This window comes from Uloborus diversus, chromosome 5 (assembly GCF_026930045.1).
Source record: "Uloborus diversus isolate 005 chromosome 5, Udiv.v.3.1, whole genome shotgun sequence".
NCBI classification, from domain to species: domain Eukaryota; kingdom Metazoa; phylum Arthropoda; class Arachnida; order Araneae; family Uloboridae; genus Uloborus; species Uloborus diversus.
In genome coordinates, this window is record NC_072735.1 from 70,539,540 (window position 1) to 70,566,118 (window position 26,579).

A 26,579-nucleotide genomic window follows, 5' to 3' on the forward strand; every position below is an offset into this window, starting at 1 on the left:
GTAGAGAATGTTACAGTGTAACATTGACAAATGCAGTCAACTCTTGATAACTCGAATATTCCTTTACCTCGAAGTTTTCATAGGGTCCCAGGCAGTGGGAACTTCTTATAATTCAAAGTATTAATAAATCCATTTTTTTAGATGATCCCTTGGGTCTTCCGAGTTGTCAAGAGTTGACTGCGCGTGAAAATTACGGTCAAAAGGAAATGGTATCCAATTCTAGCTGAGAAAAAGACACGGTTCAAAAGTCCCCCAATTTCAAGTATTGATTTAATATCCGCGTTTCTTCTCGTTAGCCCACAATGTGTTAGTCTAATTAAAAAAGAAAAATCTCACATTTTATTAATATCTTAGTAGCTAGTAAACTCTCGACTATTTCCAGTCTTCACACTTAAAAAAAAAAGGCGCTGATTACCTGAATGTAGGTAAATGCACTAATTATAGCTCAACATGTGAAAGAATTTAGTTTTAGATATTTGTCTTTATTTCTTCCCCCTCCTTTCCAAGGATATCAAACCTTCCAAGGTCACCAAACCCTGACTAGTTAAAACCTAATTTTTGAATCTACACTACTTGCGCGCGTAAACAAGGGGCCGGAAAAAAATCCCCTCTTCCAAATGTACGCTCTTGATGTAACCTGACTCGATCAGTTTCTGCTAGTCTGTTTGTACGATTGACTCGTATTTGTGTAATTCGTTTGCAACAATGAGCAATCCCTGTTTAGCCTTTACATACTCTGTACAAGTGTTATTGATTCTTTAAAACTGTGTGCCTTTTGTTTTCGTTCCAAAAAAAAACTCGAGGATCCATTCAGGGACGCCGTGAACTTATATCTTTGGGAGGACGGAAATTTTCAATTTGCCATCAGATTTCGCCGAATGATGACAATTTTTTCGAGTAGAGCTCTAAATTTTGTCGAATGATGATAATTTTGCAGAATTGTCAGACAAAATTTGCCGAATAAGGAAATTTTTGGAATGTCACAGTGACCTCCCGTGATCATCCCGCCCCTCTGCATCTATTTCATAATGTGTGCTACATGAAGGAAACAAAAATAAAACTCTGAATGAAGCTTTGTATTCAGAATATTGTTCATAAAGATTCTTTCATTTTTGAACGATTTTCACAATATCTCAATCATTGTTAATTTGGTTTCTCTTTGGCTTCCCGAGAGTTTGAAAATCTCCCTGTCTGGGAAGCTATTGCCTCTTTATGCATTTCCAAAAACCCAACATCAGTCGACATAGCATAAGAGCGAAAAAAAGAAGGGAAAAAAGGCTTAGCGAAGCATGCATGGAAAGCACGATTGAAAAGGTCACTTGTCAACGCGCCGCGCCACTACCTCTTTTACCACGTTTTACTTTCGCTTGTCAAAATTCGCTTCGTGCTTTCCTTTATCCGAGACTTTTCCGACTGGTGGAAAAAAAAAATTTATTTAAAAAAACTTTTTTGCGCTGTTTTTGCTTATTTTATTTATTTATGTTTTTTTCACTCTCTTGGTCAAGGTTCGAAGTAACGTTTTTGTCAGAAGCTCACGCGAATTGCCTCGTCGTAAGTGGATAGGAGTTTGGAGTTTTTTTTCGCGAAATGAAGGGCAAACAAACCAAGAAAAATACGTAGAAATATGATGTTAATAGTTTTGTAACATGCAATTTGAGAAGCAAAAAGCAAATTGACGCAAGTTTAATTTTAATTTTCACATCATTTATTTTTTCTTGTCTTTTAACGTCACGCAGAAATAAAACAAAATGGGTGGTAAACAAATAAATTGGAAAGTTGTAATGGAATATAATCATGGAAAATAAAAAGTAGTAAACACTAGTTTTAGTGTTGGAGGTTTTTTTTAAAGAAGTGATCTTCAGGAGTGAAAGTTCGAATGATTCTCCAAAAAAGTGCATGTAATTTATTTCACTTGTTTGTAAGCGTTATCACACTGTTTCTATTACATTTACTATAAACTTTTTAGAGAACATTCGAAACCTATCGTTTTCCGTCATCTGTCATACCGGTTTCTGCCTTTTGAAGTCCTATTTTGAATCCTCTTTCTTGGTTTGCAATTATAATTTACTGAGTCCATTGTCTGAAGTTTGTCTTATAAATATCACATAAATTTAATCTCACTCAACTTACTCAACCTCTTGGAAAGTCTTAACGAAACATTTTCTTCTTTCATTGTTTATAAATTAGGAATAAGGACATCACAAAACTTTTCTGGGAGAAGGATATTTTTGCATAGCCCGAAAAAAGAGCCATGTGTAGGCAGGGGCGTGCAATGAGAAGGGGGGGGGGGAAGGACACCTGTTGCCCCGGGCCCGAGCCTGAAAGGGGGGGGGGAGGGCCAATATTTTTAATACTATGAGTGAAATATAGGGGTAAACAATATGGAGGGGGTTCGGAAAAGTCATTTGTGGCGGGCCTCAAAATTTCTGTCCACGCCCCTGTGAGTAGAAGCAACGTGATCCCCAATCCTTTATGATTTATTTATTTATTTATGTATTGTAAATGTTAGGAAGGGGACGACCAAAAATGAGATGGTTGGATTCTGTTGAATCTGACTTCGATATTCTCAAAGTTAAAAATTGGAAAACCCAGGCAAAAAGTAGGACGTCTTGGAAGATTCTCCAAAGGAAGGCCCTGGCCCACTCTGGGCTGTCGAGCCAACTATGATGATGATGATGATTGTAAATGTTAAACGGCAAGGTACCTGACGTATCTGGGAAAACTATGTTTGTCCATAGCATGAAGTCCGAAAAACCATGTTCACTCACGTTTGTCCAAGGCAAGGCTTATTTTGTAAGCTAGATTGCGGGAGCTCAGTCCCCTCCCCCCCCTATTTTCAGTGAATTTTTACATTTTACTAGGAATTCTGGGTATTTTTGCACGAAAATAAGTTTTTAAAGTTACAAGGGACTTGTATTGTTTTGTTAGAGATAAAACCCTGGTACAAGGCATAATATATTTTGAATTTTTTTTTATATAAAATGCACTGAACTACCCTTTACTTCCTTCCCCCCTCCAGAAATGACAGGTCTGTCCTAGGTCGTTTTATCTGTCTGTGTCCCTTCATCACAAACGCAGAGAAAGTGTACAACATGTATCTGGGTTAAAAGTACGAGGGTCTCTGGGTTGTTAATGGCAATGACCATAATAGCATATATAGGCACATAGATAGGACTTAGCAACCATGTTCGTTCAAATGTGCTCAAGGTTGTTTTATTACGAAACTGCTGTGGTCCAAATGTCAATCAAACACTACAAATAGCTACTGCTGAATCTTTTCGTGAATTATGTGACGAAAATCTTGAACCTTTAATCACTGAATAATTTGAAGTACTGTCCATTTATATCTAAGATATGCAGGGTTGGCCGGATTGGACAGAATTGGGTTGAACCCAATGGGTTTTTTTGAAAAAACCCATTTAAAAAAACCCATTATTTAGCCCACTTTTGGGGTTTTTTTTTAATTTCTGAGAAGTTTTTTAAAAAATTAATAAATTTAAATACTTTTATGATTTAAATTTCTTTTTTATTTGTTCTTCACCACAGACAATGGGAAAAAATGAGTTTTGAACTTTAATAGGTATTTCTTAACTCTTAACGCATTAAATAAGTACTTCAAAGATTTTAAATAAATATATTTAACTTTTTTCTTTAACTGGTCAATAAATAACTCAAATTATCTTGACTAATGCTGTCATGTCTGATTTTCTCAATATTTGTAGAGTGTACAGAGGAAACTACTCTAGCTAAAAGACTTTTATGTGAATTATTTTCTGCAAACCAACACGTCACATATCTCGAATAAACATGGTATATTTTTTAGAAATTAACAGGTTTTACAAACGGTCAGATAGAAAACAGAATAGGATGTACAGTATTTTTATTATTTTACGAAAAAGTTTAATATTTCTAACTCTGAACACAGAAATAGAAAAACAGGCAACATAAAATTCAAAGAAATGTCTTGATTCAGCTGGAATTCAGTAAAAAGGGATTTAAACTACTTGAGGTTCCACAGTAGTTTTGCATAACAAAATGAAATACAATAAAGTAAAATACAAAAAAAAAAAAAAAAAATTAATAATTTAATAAAGCGAACAATAGATTTTATCACTCGAGAAGTAACTTGCCTTAACTATTGGTAATCATGGAAACTAAAAACTCTGAAACTTCACTATTCTTGGGTTTCATCGTCTTTTATACTTTTCTTCAGAAAACCCTGAGTTTTAACTAGTTTTCCAGCTTTTTTTACCCCAAGATAATTTTTGCGCTTTGTCTGTATACTTACGATACAATATTTCACAAGTACCCCACATTTTCCCTAAAAAAAGACAAAAAAAAATCAATTTCTTTTTAAAAAAACCCAAAAAAACCCTGGGACCACGGGCTTTTTTAAAAAAACCCGGGTTTTTGCCAACCCTGAAGATATGGTGTTTTTAAACAAAATAATAGACTCGAACACAGAATTATCTCTCGATTCAATGCTGCAAGCAGGGCCTGATTAGAGAATAGGCCAACTAGGCCATGGCCTAAAGCCCCTAATTTTCAGGGGCCCCCAGTTGGCTAAAACTGTTTTGGCTAATAGTTAAAATTGTAAAATTTGACTACTGAAGGGCCTCCAAAAAGTGAGTGGCCTTGAAACCCTGAGATATCTATGTTCTGGTTGCAAATTATTGCTCAACCCCTATCCAGTTCTCTTCTTCTTTTCTTCCTCATCCCTTTTTGTAAAATTTAGCATTTTTTATCGTTTCCTTTTGACTCCCAATTATCTGAATCGATCAAAGAATTCATTTATAAATATGGTTTTGTAAAATGTTACTTAATTTAACTTAATTATGATGATATGTGGCAATGTATATAAGTATCGTTTCCAAACATGTCAGGAATGAAACGGGAAAAAATAACCAAAACTCTTACACTTTTCTATATTAGAAAACATTTCATTACAACAAAAGCTACACAAATATACAAAAACTAACTTCCTTTTCAGACGTGTTCTTCTTCTATAAATCTATTCTGTTTTAAAATAATACCAGCGCAGAAATCCACTTGCTATAAACGAAGCAAAGAATAATAAAATAATTTAAATCATAAGGGGAGAAAAGAGTATAATAACCATAAATAAATGTAAAATAATATTTGTTTAAAAAATAATGTAACTCAAGACAAAAGACTGAAATATCATTGCAGAAAAAAAAAGTTTTGTTGACCTTTTCATGTACACCAGCACGTAATTACCATAAGAAGCTCTTGCCGAGAGTTCTTTATGAATGCAAAACTGGTTTGTCTAAAGACCTTTTAATTTATGAGAACTTTTCTTTTAACACGGTAGCTTGTTTATGGAAATGGAAAGATGGGGTTTTTTTCCTCCTTTGTGTTAACAATTAGAAGTAACTGGTTTCCAACACAATATATTGAAAACATAAATATAACTTGTATTTCAAGGTTTAATTTGGACATGGAATTGTATGCATTTCTGTTTTTTTAGCTTTATTCTGTTTTACAATAAATTTTCGAAAATATGCTTTTATCAGCATGAAAAATGGAAGTACAGTATAGTGAACTCCCGTTACAACAAACTTCAAAGGGCTGCAAATTTTGTTCTTTGTATCAGGTATTTCGTTGTATTGAAATTCAAGTAATATAATGGAAATTAAGATGGGACTGAAAATTCGTTTCGCTGAAATGGATATTTCGTTGTATTGGTTCTCGTTGTAACATTATTTCACTGTACTTGTTAGAAGTGGAGAGCTTATGGCCTTCTAAATTTTTATGAGTGGCTTTTTTCAGTCATTTTGAGAAACTTTAATCAATGTCTTTATTTTTAACTGCCCACTCATATTTTAATAATTTTATTACATCTATCGGCAAAAAACTGAGTTATATATTACTGTCATTTTTGGAGTACTGCGAAATTTTAAGAACAAAAATACAGATACCACTTTACTAATGAAATGCAGTAGGGAAAGAATATCTTTACTAATAATAAAGCTAAAAGTTTCTCTGTCTGGATCTCTCTCTGTCAAGATATCTGTCTGTCAGGATCTCTGTGCTACGCATAGCGCCTAGACCGTTCGGTCGATTTTCATGAAATTTGGCACAGAACTAGTTTGTAGAATGGGGGTGTGCACCTCAAAGCGATTTTTAGAAATTTCGATTTTGTTCCTTTTCTATTCCAATTTTAAGAGCATTTTCCAGAGCAAAATTATCATAAGATGGACGAGTAAATTACCAAATTATCATAACGTGGAACCGTAACATGGACAATCCAATTGGCGAGAAATTTATCATACATTATTTATTGTTATTATCATTTACAAATATACGGGGCGAACCGAAAGAACTTTTAATTTTCTAATACGGGCAAAGCCGTGCGGGTGCCACTAGTATATTCATATAACAAAGACCGTTGAAGATTTCTTCAAGCAACTGCCATTTTTGAGCCACGTGGATTTAATGTCTTGCATGAATAGTTCATTTGAAAGTAATTTTATTAAACGAATATTATTTGATTACAATACACTCTTGGTTATCCATGGAATAGAGTGGCACGGTAACCTTGGATAAGTGAATTCCTTAGATAATCCACAAAATTGGTAATAAACGAAATTAGTGTATGAATGGCTTAAAAAATCAATAAATTTCGTATGCTTTAAAACCATAGCTAAAAAAAGATAACAGTGTATGTAAAAAAAATATGCAAAAGTTAAAACAAGGATTGCTCATTAATTGAAAACAGATATTACACATACGACAGCAAATCTTGGAAACAGCTGAACTGAAACAAGCTTAGGTACACCAAAAACGTATAAGCGAAGGGAGGGGAAGTTCTTGGAACAAAACTGGTCAGTTGAACCGTTTACGCGAGCAAGTCGTGTAGATATCTAAAAATCAGTAAATAGGGTAGGTCTTATGCAGTAAGTAGTGTTGTAAATCAAAAAATCAGGTTTCAACTACTAGTTAGGTTTCGATGACCTTGGAAGACTATATATTTGGGAGGGAGAGGAAAGAAAGAAACATCATTGTCTGAAAATCAAAATTTTCACTTATTCGTTAAAAGGGGTACATTTATCTAAGCTCAGTTAATCCTCGCCGATTTATTATTATTATTATTATTTTGTGTGAAAGATTGCCGTTAATCGAGATTGAAGTGTAGTTATGGGAAATCAACTCACGTACGAATACAAAAGAAAATTTAAAAATAAATAATAATTTAGGAGTTTGTTATTTATTGCTAATCTTTTCATTTTTGCATCATATTTACAGTTTCGAAATTCAAAATAAGCCTCATTAATATTCATAGTTGCCTTTATTTTACTTCTGTGAGTGAATTGGAATGAACAGGGAAAAATTCCCCTCGTACACTGACTGTTTTATAGCTGAGGAAAAATAACTTATTGCGTCTCAAATACTACGTAAATATTGCGTACACTTGTTTTTGGAGCCATAAAGACTCCTTCCCCTTCCCCATGGTTTCGCTTGAATAAAACTAAGAACCAAAAGGTCATTTTAAATACGCAAAAAACTATTGAAACTATGTCAATAAATTAATCAATCTTTTACTTCATTTTATTTATTTTTATTTATTTATTTATTTATGTGGCTGAAAGCTAAATTTTGAAACACAAAATAATTGGTTGTATTTTGTAGAAAATAATAAACGTAAAAAATGGAGCTAAATGTCAAAAATTAACAGTTTGCTGTATAACCAGTAATTTTGACTCACACGTGTAATGTGTTTATTGTCCAGATTTGTGCATCTGTATGTACGCCATTCTTTACGACTTCGCACAAGTTCTGCAAATTTCAAAAATTGTAAATAAATCGTTGATTTTTTTTATACATACTCGTATATTCAGTACTGAAAGATTTTGAAGTGGTAAATTAACATTCCTGTTTCCATTTGGAAACTTATCCATTTTTGTCTTCTGAAATACTCTGAGGACAATAAATAAATAAATAAATAAATAAAAATAAAAATAAATAAATGAATAAAATAAAAAATAAAAATAAGACTTCGAATTTTCAAAATTAATTTGAATTCTGAAATTTTTAATTCAAATTACGTTTTTCGCAATCCCGAGTTGCGACAGGACCCTACTCATTGGTTACTACCTCACTCACATATTTCTAGAAACGGTTCCTGTCCCTTCAAGCCTGCCTCTCCTCTTGTGTGGTTACGTGTGTATATTTGTGTATGTGTGGGCTTGTGTGTGTGCGTAGACCTGTGTGTATGCACGTTGGCGTGTGTGTATGTGCGTAAAGGAACGTATGTGTATGTGTGTGAGTGTGAATGTGTATAAGTGTGTATATGTATGAGTATGCATGTGTATGAGTGTGTATATGTATGAGTGTGCGGGTGTCTGAGACACAAGGACGCCACCGACCAGGAGAAGCGTCTACCGGGGTCAGTTATTAGGGCCAGAGGAGCCATGCCGGAGCCGCGCCTGCAGAGGACGGCGGGGTTGAAAAAGGAACCGGACATCAAGGACGGTCAAATGAAAACAATTAGCAATCGTGATTGCTCAAAAAAAAAAAAAAAAAGCTCTGTAGTTACCAATAACTAATAAGGTACACACTGAGGATCAGCAGCCTAAAGTACAGAATACAGAATATCTATACGCCGATTAACCGGATGTCCAATTATCCGTATCGACACAGGTCATTGTCCTTTTTTTTTTGTCTTGGTTCCTTCCTACATTAAAATTTGAATTGTACAGTTTATGTATTACATGCAATGATTACTTCAGTTAAAAAAAAAAAAATATTTCGTCAAAGTTGAAGAATTAAAATTGAAGCACGTCATTTTTAATATGAATTTTACTAACATTCCCGCAGTTCCAAATCTGGAAAAGGTGAAGGAAATGTACATAAAATAATTGTGCAACTTTTACTTTCGTTGAGCTCTAAATCGCTCTTCTAATAATCTTATTAATATAGATGGCTAATTATCGAGACTCCGATTAACCGGTTTTCCCATTAACCAACTTGATAAAAGATCTTGCATTTTTTGTCTTGTAAGTTTAACGAATTTGAGAAACGGAAAATAATCGTTGAGAATAAAAGTAATTTCTAAAATCCACAAAATTCCTTTTAAAGCAATATGTAATACCTTAAGGCGAAAAAATTCTACGAATATTCAAATAAAAATATTTATTTGAAGAAAATCATAATCTAGGACATATCAACCACGCATAAGCAATAAAATCACATCAAATCCAATTTACCATTCCTCTTGTTGAGGTAAAACTTGCGAAGTCCGTTTATGAAGAGCTTTGACTCTATCAACAGACACAAAGTACTATATTTGCACAGACACGCGAGGAACCCTTATCCGTTAGTTTTGGCACGTCTTCAAATTCTTTAATAAAACAAGGAGTGAGATGTTATTTGCTCAGACAGCAACATCGTAGTCTTACCACGATCGACTTGAAGAAGCATTCAACTTATCTATTTCTCTTTACGTTCTCGCTCTTTTTGCTTCGTAGTCGTCTTTTCCCACTCGTTTTAGACAATCATCTGCATCTGATGATTAAATTAGATCAACATTAAGTGGCATCTATTACATATACGCAACTTTTGAGGTTGCGCCAATTAATAAGGGGGCACGGGTGTAAACTTTTGTAAACAACTTCGTTGAGTTCTTGATCGTTTTAATAATTTTCTTATTGCAATAGGCGGCCGATTATCCAGATGTCGGTTAACCGGTTGTCCAATTAACAGGGTTGCTCAAGAAAATGGCATTTATAAACCCTCCTTCTCCATCTGTTTAAATATTGACTGTGCTATTACTGCATTTAATGTATGATTTCTATGGGTGCTTCTTTTTAAAGCAAATTTAAAAATTTGCCCAAGCTGAAAATTTAAATTATCGATTCACTAGCCGAACCACCACGGGATTGTAACATATACAAACTACAATTGTTTCTTCTAAGCCTGGAAAAAGTGAAAGTGAGATATATAAAAAACACTGTACAATTACCGCTACTGCATTCTCGGTATGGGCTATTTTTTTATTATTGACATACATTATGCATATTTAAAAAAAAACGCATTCAAATACATAGCACTTCTTAAAAATTTAAGAGAATAATGTCCCATCCACCCTAATTGATGGACCTAGCCCTAGCTCATTTTTAGTGTAGACTGCCAATTTTGAAAAAGTTAAGTTGTACCGTAACCATTCTTTGAAAATATTTCTAACGCAGAATAATTTACCTTAACTTTTAAGTTATGTTTCTTCTGTTTGTTATTTTTTTTTATTTGTTATTTGTTTTTTTATTTATTTTATTTATTTATTCATTTGTTGCATATAAACTTGACGAGCAATTTAATTTTTTGTACATAAAAAATTGGTTATTGATTAATTAACCATGAATTTCTCCCCTTATCGTGAAAGGCTGTAGGTAATTCATACCTTTATTAGTATTCTCTTGACAGGGGTAAATTTTCAGTTGGCTGACTGCTTGAGATTTAAATGATTCAAAAACAAAGATTTATCCAAAATGTTGTCGATAAAATGTCACCTCTAACGTTGTCATAGAGCACACAAAATCTTTTAAACTGAAATTGACTTATTCTTTATATGATAAATTTTAATGAATGAAATTTTGTATTGAGGAAAATTTTGAAACCCTGCCTCCTTGTCAGTTATGCACTATTATTGAACTTATTTTTATTTCAACTTGTTCGTTGCATCAGTAAAATCAATGAAAGTTAATCAATCTCATCAGTAAATAAATCTTAAACAGAACAAAGATCATATTCTACATATTTTATAAATGTATAATTGCCTAAGGATGGGGGGGGATACATTTTTAATTCGCGATGCAAGTTCAAGCACGTGTTTCACTAATTTGTAAGTTACCTGGCGTAAATGTTTGAATCAATTTTTACATCACAATTAGAAAATACTAACGAGTTGAATCAATAAAATATCATATCTAAGATCTTGTTTAATATATTTAGGACTAAGTTTTGCTTAAATTGTCTTCTCACCTATACTTATATATGTTTTACTGAGAGGGGTTTTTTCTACGTAACAAGATAAGTTGCAAGTCAGACAGTTTCAGAAAAAAAAAATTGTCATTGTCGAGAGCAAGAAATAATTGAGAAAAATAAAAATATTATCCTCCCCCCCCCATAAATGTTTTTCAATAAAAAAAAAATTTCAATTCAAAATTTGTATTGTAAGAATGGTGATAAAGCAATAAATATAGATTTTATTTTGATTTTGCCAAGAAATAACAGCATAATTCAACAGCTTACTAAGTCCGGCACCAATGAAAAGAAGATAGTAAATTGAAAAAAATAAAAATAAACTTTCCGTGAAAGTTTAATCACTTTACTCTAACGGCAGTTGTTAAATGTAACATCAAGAGTACAACTAAAAATAAAAACAAGAAGGTCTGTCTAGAACTAGACGAGTCAACTTTCCCGTATACCCATACTACTTTCTAGTACCTGATCAATATTCTCAAAAATAGTTAAAACCGCAAATGTTTTCAAACATATTTTTAAAATACTTTAAGCTGATTTCTAGGAATAAAATATTCCTCACTCATCTAAAAAAAAATTAGATGCGTAAAAAAAAAACCCAAACAAATAAAATAGCAGCAATTTTTAAACAAAGCAGCTAATACACTTTTTCCATTAAAAAAAATCTTTAAAAGCTTTCAAAACGAAAAAACAATAATTAAAATTAATAAGCTCATTAAAATAAATACATCATATCAAAAAAAAAATCGTTTCTTTTTCCCCTGTTGCCAAAAACAATTTTTTAAATGAATTAATGCACTTACCAAAATAAATAAAAACAATAAAATATCAACTTAAAGAAATAATTTTCATTGTCAAAAAAAAAAAAAAATTGTGTGCGCATATCTTTATGTAGAAACATAAATGACTTCGAGTTTATTCGCCGAAAACTAAATACCTAAATTTAAACTTTAGCGTGAAAATAAAAAAAAGTTATGACAACAATAATTATTTCGCAGCTAAAACCATAGCTCTGCGGAGTCAGAGTCAATCTCATTTTGGGGTAAAGGAGTCGGAGTCGAATATCTAAGAATCGGAGTCAGTCATTTGTCCTCCGTGTATAAATATTTGCCAAAGCTACGAAGTCAGAGTCGAAGTCGGGGAGTCGGAGTCCGATTAATTGTCGGGCACAGGAGTCGAAGTCAAGTGCCCCTAAATTCTCGGAGTCGATGTCTGGAGTTTGGTGTCAAGAGCTATTTCCAACAAAATTTTTTTGAAGTAAATCCGCCTTCAAGTACGGACTCTACATCGACTTTCAGTTTCCCGGTATGCGCTAATGTTAAGGGATTTGAACTGTTCAAAATTGAACGAAAAAAATGAATTATGAGAATGAGATGTCCTTGCCGAGATCTTTCTAACAAAAAAAATTTGTTCGAATCGGACTATTCATTCAAAAGTTATTAGGGGGGACAGACAGACCGACAGACATTTTTCCCCATCTCAATACCCTACTTTCCAATTTTTAATTTTTCAATATTTATCAAACTATTTTACTTATTTTTGACTTTTTTTTGTTTTTCGGGATATTTTTAAGATGCATTAAGCCTTCTTTCATGATTTTTTCTTCTTTCTTTGACTTTTACTCGGAAAATAGGCTAAAAACGGGTCCTATTTCACGGTGAAATGAATTTTTATTACATGTCGTAATTTATACTACTCAGAAATCGCGAGCAGAAGTGACGTATTCCCTAATTTAAGGTACTATTTGCATATTTATTATTTGGTCACTCGTGATTTTAATGCATCTGCCAATATCTGTTTTACTTCTACAAATTTTTGTTGAATTTTATTTATATTGTATACAAAACAAGAAGGGAAAAAAACACACACACACAGAGAAACCAAAAATATTTCCCATGGCGTATTGCAAGGGTACAACGGATTGAAATAAACACGTGAAATATGCAACGGAGTGCCATACTACATATAAAATAAGGAAATTTGGCCCAGGTGTATAGGACTTGTACAATAACTGCTCGAAGTCAGAGGGTAATTGTCATCTTCTTGATCAGTTTTGACGTTTTATGCACACTCAAAGGTGGATTCAGCTTCTCTTCGTTTTCTTCTTCTTCTTCATCTTCTTTTTTTTTTTTTTTTTTTTGGCAGGGAGTGGCGTCGTTTTCAGAAAAGTGGGGGTGGGGTTTAAAGGTTAAAGTGCAATTTTCAGTTCAAACGGGGAGGGGTAAATGATTTTGATGAGACAGGATTGGAAACGTAAGTACCCAAAATGCTGCTATTTGGTAGCTGAAATCAGGGGGGAGGGGGAGAATGAATATTAGCGAGAATATGTTTTATAAAAAGCCCTAAAGCTCTATTTTTTCACATGTAACACTCTCAGTGAATATAATGAGATAAAACAAAACATAGCTTTGCCCACAAATGTCCGCCTATATCACTTAAAAGTTTGAACCAGCTGAAAACTGTTGAAAAAAATCATGTTTGCATGTTTGCATATTTATTCATTCATTTTTTCTTCAATACTTTTTTTCGCGTAATATCACATGCAGATTAACCAGAGACATTGACAACAACGTTAGTCCTATAATGACATTGCCTCACACATCATTTGAGATAAAACTCATATTTTCCAGCAACTCTTTCACAAATTCAATTTAGCTGTTTTTAAAACCGTGTCACGTTCTGGTTTACTGTATTACTAAATACTTCCTTGAATCTCTGAAACCTTTGTGCTCTGACATTTACCATTAAAGAATAAATGGGAATTAATGAGAATAACAAAAACTCTATCAATTCCCTGTGCAATGTATTAAAGAATAACCCTTGTAACTTCACACTACCTATTTTCTACAAAAGCCTTCCTACACCAACTGTACAGGTTGTTATAGTTTTGAATCATCATGATAGTTCGGTTACTGTATCTTTTTCTGTTAAAAAATAATGCAAGGGTTTTACGGAGGAAAAAGAAACGGTGGAGGCGGGAGAGAGATGGGGGAGATAAAGAAATAGTAATAGCTTTTTAATTTTAAGATGTTTTAGGGCACGTTTTGGTTCTTTACATTGTAATCACTCGCTGCAAAGGTTAATTTTGTTTTCTCAAACCAGGTTATTTTATCTAAACAGTCTTCATTTTTAATTTAAAGAGGACAACTTACAAGTTTGGTTTTAGCTTGAAGAATCATCAAAGTTAGTTTAATATCATTGAACTTAACATAAACGCCCTCTGTTTATGCTTTAATTTTTAAATAAACCTTTTCTTTCTTTTTTTTTTAAATAAACTTTTGCGTTCAGTTACTAAATGATTTTAATAAGCATTACAGTTACCCTCGGTTAAAGCAGACTCCAAGATTTTGTGAATTTCCATTTACTGGATATTTCATCGGATGCAATAACAATTTTGGAGACTTAAATTTCTCAAACTATGATAATTTTAATTTTCAGTTCATAACATGAAAAATTGATTTTTTTTTAAAAATTGAATTAGCTTCTTTTCTTTCATCTTATTTATTTATTTATTTTATTTATCAATTTTTAACAAAATTGCAATTATTGAAAAGAACCAAAAGTTCTTCACAAGTTGCTGAAACTGCAACAAGTAACACTAAAGCATTCATCTGTACTTCGTTTAAATATCTCTCAATTAGCTCTATTGCCAGCACAGTTTTAAGTAGGAATGCACCGATAAGCATCAATAATGATTTTAAGCACTACAATTTTCCGTTTTTCTAAATATAAACTACAATTTCAGCTTTCAGAATTGTAATATGAAAATGGAGAAAAATAAATCATTGCTTACAAAAATTAATAGTTTATTTATTTTTGTAAGCAATGATTTATTTTCCTCCATTTTCATATTTTTTCTTAAAAATAATGCTCCAGAATTTTTTCCAAGTTCTGTAAACTAATTTTGGTTCTACTGCCAATAAAGTTATGGTAGAATCCATATCAATTCAACAAGGGCTGCCCTTGTTGAATTGATATGGATTCTACCTTATATATTGTTGTTAACTAGAAAAAAAAAATTCAGCTAGTAGACCACTGTCTAGAGACACTTCTAGTCTAACATCAGCTTTTTATTGTTAGAAGTCCTTTATTGCAAGTTTTTTATCTTTATAGAAAACTATGAGCCAATCATAAAGCACAATGCTATAGGTAGAGTGTGGAGACACGCATTGACACATGACATGCGTGCAACTGCTGGATTGAATGTCATTATATATAATTTTAGTAAATGTTTTTACCTTCATCATTTATGTGTTAGTGATAATGTACAAATTTTCAAATCTGCCTTGTAATAAGTTCTTCACTCAGATATTAATTTCATCTGTCTTTTATTGTAATTTTTACGGTTGTTTAGAAACTAATTCTTATAATTTAAAGAATTTAAAGAATTTAAACATTTTTAAGGTCAAAAATAAAAGCATTAACTGCTTATAAACCATTCGTTTTGAGTAAATCAGTAATATAGGGGAGAAGTGGGTATAATAAACATATAGTGAGACAACAGCAATTTATTTTCTGCTTTTAACCTTGTAAAACTTTTGGAAATTAAGTCGATATAACTATGAACAATAATAATATCGAAAAAATGTTACTTTCAAGTATAATGTAAGAAAAATGACTGTGTCATTACAGTTTGATCCCATCGAAATAAAATATATCCTTTGGTTGTTGCACTGTTTCAAAACAGTTAGATAAACGTGAGTGAATGGTGTTATTCATCTTATATAACCTGTTAACTAACATTCATTTTAGCAGTAGAATGATGGTGTCAGCTTAGTCTGAGAATGATAGCTATTGAGTTTAAATTTTGCAGTGATTGAACAGTGAGACAGGAACAATGAGACACAATTAGTTCGTTGCTTACTACTCCCATGGCACTTTTATATTAAAACTGGAGAAATTATGCATTGGATTAAATTTAATAAAATAGCTTGTTGATTCAAATAATAATAAAATAAGATTGAAAGCCCGGCACCAACAAAATTAGGATGCTAGAATGGAATTATGACTTTTATAGCTCTATATCACATAAATATTTCCATTTCGTAGTTATTCTATTTAAATTATTATTTTTTATTGTTTATTTGCAATGTGCTAAAGGTAATAATATTTATCCACGTTTTGAAATTTCAACATGCCTAGAAATAAAGAAGTCAGATAAGTTATAATGGAGATTTCTGAAACAGATTGTAAAGAAGATGTTGTATTGGTGATAGAAAAATGCGAAAGTGAAAGTATTTCATCCTTATCAAAAGCTACATCACTAGATGACATTTTAAGCCAATTTTCTGATTCAGAACCATCTAAACCATTCTATCTCATTCCTTAACGAATACGCGGTAGATATCACTACAATGTGTCAAAATGACAGGAAATTTACCTTGCCAAAGGAAAGAGCACATACCAAAATCAAACTGCTACAATCATTCATATTTTTACATGGTAAATTTAGATTCTTTGAAAGTTTGCTAATTCAAAGGATATGTGTCTCACTGTCCCCACATACCGGGGGAACAGTGACGAAAAATTGCATTTCGTTATTATTGTTCTTTTAATTTGTGTGAAATCGCAGTTTTTATAGATGCACTTCTGTAATGCCTATTACAGTGACATTGCACCATTTGAAAGAAACTGATTTCTGTGTTTTTTATTTATAAAAAATGCAAATGAACAATTTTCATGAGAGCTCATGGGAAATAAGCTAAGAATTCCTTTTCTTCTTTTATTTAATTTTTTCTTTCTTTCTATCATTTTTTTAATTTTACTTATTCATTTTGTTTTAAAGGAATTTTGGACACATCAGACACTTGGTGTGTACTTGGAAGACACACACCTAGTATTCAGGTTCCTTTCAAACTATTTACACATGAACAAAAGCCCTAAAGAATATAATAACATTTTGTCTCATTTCTTTTGTTGGACATTATGAAATTAAGCTCTATGATACACGAATCAAAAATTTGCTGTATTAAAAATATTTTTGCCCAAGGAAAGAAGGGGGGGGGAGGAAAAAATGGAAAAGGTGAAAAGAACAACACTAAGTTTTTGTGAGGAGTCAACGAATGCATAAAAATACTGCATTAAAACTCTACTTATTCAAACTAACTGAAGACATTCAACTTTCGAATTCGGTTAATTGAGATATAGCTATCCTTTAAAAGCTATTCTGCAAAACAAAACATGTTATTTTTGGCAACAGCAAAGCATTTCTTTTTTGAATCTTTGACATGTTGATCTAAGCCTGTGAAGAAACATTTGAAAATAATTCAAAGGAGTGTAGAAATATTTTTTATGCTATACCTTAACACTGGCAGTATGAGAAAAGGGTAAAATATATTTTTTTAGTAAGTAGAGGTAGTAAGCAATTATTTCATTTTAATTTTTAAAAGCTAATGATCAATTACTTTATTTTAATTTGAATGAGTCAAGATTTCAACTTGGTTGTTTTGATAACCTTCACAGATTGTAAAGTTATAATCGTTGTACATATTAGTTTTTTTTTTTTTTTTTTTTGCTTTAATTGATGCAGACACATTTTACTTGCAGGAAATTGATTAAAACATATGCCTTACAAAATCTTATAGTATATTATAAAAACTATATATTTTGCAGACATTTGTATTTCTCTGAATATAGGAAGTTCGCACAAATTATTCTTCTAGAACCAGTAAAAATTACTTAAATAGCATTTTCAAACAGAAAAACTTCTTTTCATCAATCCCGTCATTTCAGTTTTTCCCATTTGTTTAGAAAAAGTAGGAGAGATTAAAGACATATTTTTTAATAATTAAAAGTGCTAAAATAGATGTTCTTCTGGATGAGAAAAAAAATAACCTTGCATTAGAATTTTTCAAATGATTTTTTTTTTTTTTTTTGCTTACTAAAAAAAGACTGAAAAAGTGAAAAACATTTGGGATTTGGGTTTGTGGGTGGAGAGGTTAAAGAGTACTCTTAAAGTCTTATAATAATTTATACACAAATCGAGAGATTTTTTTTCGTGCTGCATGATACTTTCTGCATGCACTAACACAGTTAAAATTTACCTTCTGGTGTTGAGGGAGGAGGAAAGGGTTGATCACATAGCAGTCCTAACATGTATATAAAATATCATAGTAGGATTGGTAACATGTGTTAAAATTAAGGGTTCTGGGGTTGGCCCCTTCACCCCCCCCCCCTTTTGCTGGTGTCCATGTCAGCAAGTATGCTCTTAAATGAGCAAAATGGTCTACAGAATTGTATTGCCTGAGCTTTCATTGCCATCTTTCATTTATTCCCCTATTCAGCGGAAAGTTCTTATTCATAATTCTTTGGTGCAAAAAAGACATAGGAGATGAAGATGTACCAATATAAGAAAGTTATAGTCATTTTAAATTCGTTTTGTTTAGTAGCAATCGTAACATAAATAGAGAAGAGAAAACCACGTAAAATAAATTTCCAAAGAATATGAAATTTTGTCATGATATACTACTAATTTCAATTCTATAGTCAGATAACTGCAATGGTATTTTCCCACTTTGATTGTTGTTGAATTCCATAACTAATTACGAGTAAGTACATTTTATAGTCTATTCTGTTTAAATAGTTTCTAACATAGGGCTTAATTTCTTAGAAAGGCGAGAGCTCCATAGTCTTCGGAATTTGTTACATAAATAGTCCGAATTCCATCTAATATGTAGAATTTCTCTTAAAATCGAAAATAAGTGCAGGAACTGAGCACCCATGAGATCCCATGCAAGTTAAGAGTTGGTCTCGAATAAAATACAGATTAAAAATAAGAAATAACAACATATAATTGCACAAAAATTGCAGATTACTGCATACACGTGTTTCGGGGTTGCAAGGTTCAATGCAAAATAAATGAGCTTATGGATGGTCTTTTCATACGTAAGCTCACTTATTTTGCAATGAAAAAGGGTTTCCTTAAAACCTCGAGACACTTGTATGCAATATCTGCCAATTTCGTGCAATTATACGTTATTATTTTTTATTTTTACTTTTAAACAAGAAATATATTTATTTAGACTTAAAGAGTACAGATGTTTCAGGACAAAAAGTCATTTTATTGTCACCAGAAAGATTGAGAGTTGGAGATTTAATATATCCAATTGGTATTACGATTGACAATTGGAGTTTTAATGTATCCAAATGGTATTGCTATTGTAACCTTTTTGATCTGTGAAAATGATTAGCCGTGAAACAATTGGGAAGGGTTGTTAGCTACGAACATAAACAGTAATAATTAGTATTTTCAGATTATTAAAATTGTTTAATAAAAAAAAAATTGTCATAAAACCATTGCCATTATATTGATTAACGCTTGGGGATAGAACATGCATTGATAAAAATAGTAATTATGAGGAAATAACAAGTCATATTTTATTTCATCTCTAATTTTCCTGTTCAATGCAAACGCAATTTTTCAGCTTTCCTTAAAGAAGAAAAATATTTTAAATAAAAATATACGGTTGAGTGGGAGTTTAAATTGCTGTTAATGTTTTGAAAAATCAATGACAATATTGTAAGGCACAAAAAAATACTAATTGTTGAAAATACACCACAAAATCTTATTACTATACCTTTTTTAAAAATTCATTTGTTCATAGGAGATGAATTTATAAATTTGGAAAGATAACTTGATCTTCCTAAAGAAATTTTCAAAAAAGGCTGAAATAAGAGTACTGTCAAATTCAGAATAAAGTCTGATTCACAAAGTAAGACTTAAAATGGTTTCCGATAAGTTTAGAATGTGTAATTTCATGTAAAGTTCGTGTGTTCTATAAACCTTTTAATTTAAAACATCCCTTATTGAACCAATTTTTTAAAATGTTAAACAAACGCTGAGGGAAACTGAGAAAAATGTTAAATTGCAAGCTGAACTTAAAAATTATTCATGTAAAAGTTGATATTTTGAAAACTGTTATTCTTAATAACTTCAACTAAAATGAACTTTTAAACAACTTTTTTCAACTTAATAAAAGTTTAAGAAAATGTAACCTTTTTTTTCTTCTTATAACTATGTTACTTTTTTTTCGAAAAATACTTATATTTGTTTTATCAGTACACATTTTTATGACAAAAAAATGAAAGAAAATATGAAAAATAAGCTTTATATTTAATATTTTTTAATATTTGATATCATAAACTTGATATATATATAAACTTTTGTTCCCTACATGTTTGCATGTTGCCCTAAAACAAAACCTGTAGCGTTGTTACTGAAGTGACAAATATCTTTTTTAATAAGAATGTATTATTATGCAATTAAATTAGTAAGAAGATAGCTATGCCAGTTATTTGTTTTCGATAAATTGAACTGTAGTGTTTATAAATGGGTTTGGAATGGTAAATAATTTCCTGAATATAAAGATCTATTTCAATTTTCTGAAAAAAAATATTTGAGTTACTGCATGTAAAAATTATGGAGTTAATAATTGTTCAAAATAAGAACAAATAAATAAATAAATTTTGATAAACCTATTCTGTGAATTGTACCTTTCTGTGATTTTGAAACAATTTCATAAGCATTAATTCCAATATATATAAAACTCTACAGATGTTTTCTTTCCTTATTTTTTCCCTTTTCATGAATTTGCATAAGAGAGCGATACTTATTTACTCGCATTGTTTGATTGTTTTTCCAAACTGATTGTTGTTTGGCTGTTTTACTAAATTAGTTGCTTGTTGTTTAGCTCTATAATTAGATCGTGTGATAACTGACTGATTATTTGCTTTAAAACATACAATACATCTCTGATTCAGCCTATTTTGTGTGCAATAGAGAATCTTAAAAGGAGAAAGAGAGTGACGAAAATAGGAAAACAGCAGAATTAATGCTGAGCTTTTGTTAAACAAAATAACGTTAGGTTCTTACACATACCGAGTAAATAACAGAATACATGCTTAAGATATTGAGTTGAAATGTATAAACTAAATGATCTGTAAAGCAACTTCATAAAGCTTTTCAGATTTGCTTAAACGTAAGCACACTTTTTCATAGCTTCTGCAATATTATTTTCTTTAAACTGTAATGTTATTCGTATCAATTTCCAACTATTAATATTAACTTCTTATTATTTAACTCGTATAAACTATATTAAAGTATATTTACTCAGTATGCTATGTGAAATATTTATAAATGATATAAATGATTTTTTCTTTTCTTTATTTTATTTTGAAAAGCATGAGTAAGGACTACCCTAGTTCTTATCAATAAAATGATAGTTGATAGTTACTTATTAAAATCTAGCACTTAACTTACCTAATAACAGAATCTGAAAGTCTGTTATTTGAAAGAGAGACAGGTAAATAAAAGTCAAATAAACAAGCAATACATTTTTGGTAAAACAAATTAGGCTACTGACACATATGAAAGATGCTTTCAACTCAGAAAATAAATGAGGGGTTAAAGACTAACCTCACTGTAATCAATAAAATGAGAGAGAGAGAGATAGAGAGTTGAAAGTTTCATATTAAAATCTAGCACTTAACTTATCTAACAACAGAATGCTAAAAGTCTGTTATTTGAAAGAGAGACAGGTAAATAAAAGTCAAATAAACAAGCAATACATTTTTCGTAAAACAAATAAGGCTACTGACCAAGGGTGCCCATATAGGAGGGCAAGGGGGGGGGGCTCGAGTCCCCTGCCCCCACCTTATATATTAGAACTTTCTTGCTTTTAGTACTTTTTCTTTGCAAAAATGTAAAAGTATTTCTTCTCCAGCCATTAATGAATAAGTTATTAAAAATGTCAAATTTTAATGACTCTAATCTGTCCTGAAATTGGTTTTCATGGGGAAAATATCATGCTAAACCATGGTTAAAATATCTGAGCCCCCCCCCCCTTACAATTTTGCATATGGGCGCCCATGCTACTGACACATATGAAAGATGCTTTCAACTCAGAAAATAAATGAGTGCTTAAGGACTAACCTCACTCTAATCAATAAAATGAGAGTTGATAGTTATTACTTAATAAAATCTAACATCTAACTTATCTCTCAACAGAATACTGAAAGTTTGTTGTTTGAAAGAGTGGCTGAAACAATAAAAGTCAAGCTATACATTTATTGGCAAAACAAATTAGGCTACTGATGGGCACATATGAAAGATGCTTTCAACTCATAAAAAGTATGGGTGCTTTTAGTACTACCCCAACTAATCAATAAAACGAGAGTTGATAGCTGCTTAGTAAAATCTAACATCAAATTTATCTCACAACAGAATACTGAAAGTCTGTTGTTTGAAAGAGTGACTGGTAAAATAAAAGACAAATAAACAAGCAATACATTTGTTGGGAAAACAAATTCAGATTTTGACACCTTTGTTAGATGCTTTCCACCAAAAAAAAAAAAAAAAAAAGGCATGATTGTTTAAGGTCTAATGTTATTATAATCAATAAAATAATAACTGGCAGTTATTTCATAAATCCAGTATCTAACGTATCTCACAAAAGAATACTCAAATTTTGTTTTTTAATAAACTAGCAAGCTTTCTGCAAAAGAAAAGTCTTATGAACACACACACAAGTCAAATAAATTAGGCTATTGACATTCTTTATAAGATGTTATCAACCAAAAAAAGAAAAGAAATGTCTAGGTTAGGTTTACACTTTAAACATGTTTCAAAAACTGTTTTAAAATCATGTCCCTAAACTACTGAGTTTTACTACAATACAATGGCGAATTTGCATGTCATTGCTGAAAGTGGACAGCATTTTATGGGTTATCAAAATAAAATATTGGTTTCGTTTACTGCCAGAGTTATGAACTAGCTACGAAACAAGAATGTAAATAATTCCACGTGTTTATAAAACCAAGAGAAAGTGTAGTTGAACTTGTTATTGTGACATCGCTTATAGTGACAACTCTGTTATAACGCCAAGTAATTTTAGTTTCTTCAATCGCCCGTGAGCAGTTGATGATGTTTGCTTATAATGTCACTTGGTTGTACCGTCGTAAATATTCTAATTGAATGACGTTGTAAGAGTTCCACTGTATACTAAAAAATTTCAAAAGTAACTGATAAAAGAAATTCGAACTTTTGATCCAGATAATAAATATTCATCATTTGAAACCTGATATTTTTTGGTAACGCAACAAATCAACTTTTGTGCAAGCATTTTGATAACAAAAACTGAATTGAGCTATTTTATTTTAGAGCGAATAAAAATTATCATAACTTTCAGTGTCTTTTAGAATGAACACTTTACAGGTGATATAAAACAAAACTATTTTCAGTTCATAAATAAAATGTTGGTCTAATTTACTGAGAACTATGGCACAACAAAATATATATTTTCACATGTTACAGAACCAAAACAAACTTATTACTTTGTTAAATATATTTCAAAATTTCAAAAGTCACTGAAAAAGGAAATTGGGAGCTTTTTATCCAGATAATAAATATTTATCATTTGGAAACGTTTATTTTTTGGTGATGCAAGAAATCTCTGTTTGTGTGCATAGGAAACATGAAATTAAAGAATTGAATCTAGTATGATGAAAAATGATAACGACTTTGAGTGTCTTGAAGAATACTAAAAAAAAAATGGAAATTTTTGGATGCTTAAAAAACAAAACTATTTCCATACGTCAAATGGATATGTTTTATGTTAAAAAAAAATAACAACTTTCTCTCTTTGTAACGCTTGATGAAAAATAAACAGAGCGGAGCAAGAGAAGAAGAGCGCCGAAAGTAAGAAAAAAGATCGTACTACTATATGGAGCGGCGGCCAAGCTTTCTCTTTTTAGTTGTCACTTAAAAGCCAAATAACGGCGAAACAGAATGACAAAATGTCAGAAAGTAGATGATGTCTCGATGACAACACGGTCTAAACGAGACCGTTAGGCCTAACGGTCGGCCATCTTGCCGACGGTCTATGGGCTATTACGGCGGGAAAAAGGGGGAAAGGACTGAAGAAGGGGAGCGTCACAATAGAACAACACAACAAGAGGGTTCTCTTACCAGCTATGGACATCCAGGGATACCTTGGCACGTCAGGTATGGGATCAAGCTGTCGCATGCCCAGTTGGCCGCATTGGGTGAGGGACGAGCTGAGGTCCGTAGAAGTGGGGTGAGAGAAGAACTGAGAGGGGGTCATCATGGTCGGCGTGGCCCCCGGTGTTGCGTTCTGTAGGCCGAACGAATACCCCGTTGGTGCGTCCAGCCCGTTGGCCTGTCCACTGTTGTAGCGACATGATTTGGCAAAGTCCGCGTTCGAGGTGTAGTACAGGTTGCCAGTGACGGACATAGAACTTTGCGGAGACAGAGAGACGTACGGATACATGCGGTGCTGTCCGTATCCGGGAGAGCTCGGATCGGGGGGGAACTTGCTCCCCAGAACACCCTCCATGAAGTTCGATGTCATTCTCTGTTGTTCTTTTTTTTTATGGTTTGTTTGTGTCCGGACTTTACTACATCGTCGTTTGAGCCCGGATTGAGTTTCGGTACTAGCCCCCTTTTTAATGCCTTGCAGAGTTCGTAATGGGTTGGGATCGCGGAACGAGACAAGCTAGCGGCCTGTAAACACGGCACACCAATCACGAGGAGCACTCCCGAACCGCGGTAGCCAATGACTCTCCGTTTCCGCTACGAATAGATTACCCAGGAAACCTTTTTTCTGTGGGCGCGCTTTTAATGATGCTGGACGACCTAATGCCGCCATCTACCGTTATGTTTTAAAGAATCAAACGGCTTGGATTTTTAAGATGGCTTTCCTGCGCGTTTCCCCCACTCCCTTCCCCGGGGCGATTCAAAATATACCTCAAGGGGGATTTTGAAGTGATGTTGCTTTTGTGAATACATGTTACAAACGGAGAAGTGTGGTACACAGGTGTTTTAGGAATATTTTTCGAAATCGTTTTCGAAGAGATAATGTTTATTCATTAAAAAATTAAATTTAATAAATGAATTAAAGTTTAATTCATAATATACCTCTAAAGTGGTGTTGTTTTTGGAAATACATGTTGCAAACGGAGAAGTGTGATTTACAGGTGTATAAGAATTATCTTACGAAATCGTTTTCGATTTTATAATGAGTTTTCTTAAAAAAATTAAATTAAATAAATAAATTAAACTTCACTTCAGAATATTTCTCCAGGGGGATTTTTAAATAGTGTTGCTTTTGGAAATACATGTTGTAAACGGAGAAGTGTTATTCACGGGTATAAGGATTGTCTTTCTAAATCGTTTTTGATATTACAATAAGTATTCATTAAAAAAAATTAATTTAATGAATCAATTAAAGTTTAATTCATAATATACCTCTACAAGGGTTTTAAAGTGGTGTTGCTTTTGGGAACACATGTAGCAAACGGAGAAGTGTGATTCACAGGTGTATAAGAATTATCTTATGAAATCGTTTTCGATTTTATACTGAGTCTTCATTAAAAAATTAAATTTAATAAATAAATTAAACTTCAATTCAGAATATACCTTCAGGGGATTTTTAAGTGGTGTTGCTTTTGGAAATACATGTTGTAAACAGAGAAGTGTGATTCACAGGTGTATAAGGATTATCTTTTAACATCGTTTTTGATTTTATAATACGTATTCATTAAAAAATTTAATTTATTAAATAAATTAAAGTTTAATTCACAATATACCTCAACAGGGATTTTAAAGTGGTGTTGTTTTTGTGAATGCATGTTGAAAATGGAGAAGTGTGATTCACAAGTGTATAAGGATTATCCTACGAAATCGCTTTCGATTTTGTAATGAGTATCATTAAAAAATTAAATTTAATAAATAAATTAAACTTCAATTCAAAATACCACAAGGGGGATTTTTAAGTTGTGTTGCTTTTGGGAATACATGTTGTAAGCGAAGAAGTATGTTTTACAGATGCATAAGAATGATTGTTCGAAATCTTTTTTGATTTTACAATGAGTATGCATTAAAAAATTTAATTTAATTAATAAATTCAAGTTTAATTTATAACATACCTCTACATGGATTTTGAAGTGATGCTGCTTTTGTGAAAACATATTGCAAGCGGAGAAGGGTAATTCACTGGTATAAAAGGAGTATCTCACGAAATCGCTTTCGATTGATAATGTGTATTCCTTGAACAACAAATTAAGTCCAATTCTAAATATACCTCAAGGAGGATTTTGAAGGGGTGTTGCTTTTGTAAATACATGCTGCAAATGGAGAAGTGTGATTCACAGGTGTTTGTAGAATATTGAATCCGTTTTAGTTTTGATTATGCATAGCTATTCCTTAATAAAAAATAATAATTTAATAAAAAAGTTAAAGTTTAATTCACAATATAACTCTAGGAGGATTTTGAAGTGCTGCTGATTTTGTGAATACATAATGCGTACGGAAAAGAGAAAATTATAGTTGTAGCAAATATCTTCTGAAATCGTTTTTGATATGACAATGTTAATTCATTTAAAAATTAAAATTAAAAAAAAAACATTCAATTCAAAACAAACGCTCAAGGGGATTTTGAAGTAGTACTGCTTTGGTAAATACATGTTGCAAATCAAGAAGTGTGATTTATAGGTGAATAAGGAATATCCCATAAAGCTGATTTCAATTTGACAATGGATATTTATTAAAAATTTGAATTTAATAA

At 31.9% G+C, this 26,579-nt stretch overlaps 1 protein-coding gene across 1 annotated transcript in view; it reads right to left on the reverse strand.

Moving 5' to 3' along the window:
- The window catches only part of LOC129222815 (homeobox protein abdominal-A homolog), a 67,937-nt gene extending 43,446 nt beyond the window's left edge, over window positions 1-24,491 (reverse strand). The window contains exon 1 of the mRNA XM_054857366.1: window positions 23,963-24,491. Coding sequence (XP_054713341.1) covers window positions 23,963-24,365 — 403 coding nt within the window. The 5' untranslated portion in view covers window positions 24,366-24,491. The remainder of the gene's footprint in view (window positions 1-23,962) is intronic.
- Between the last annotated feature and the right edge of the window lie 2,088 nt (window positions 24,492-26,579).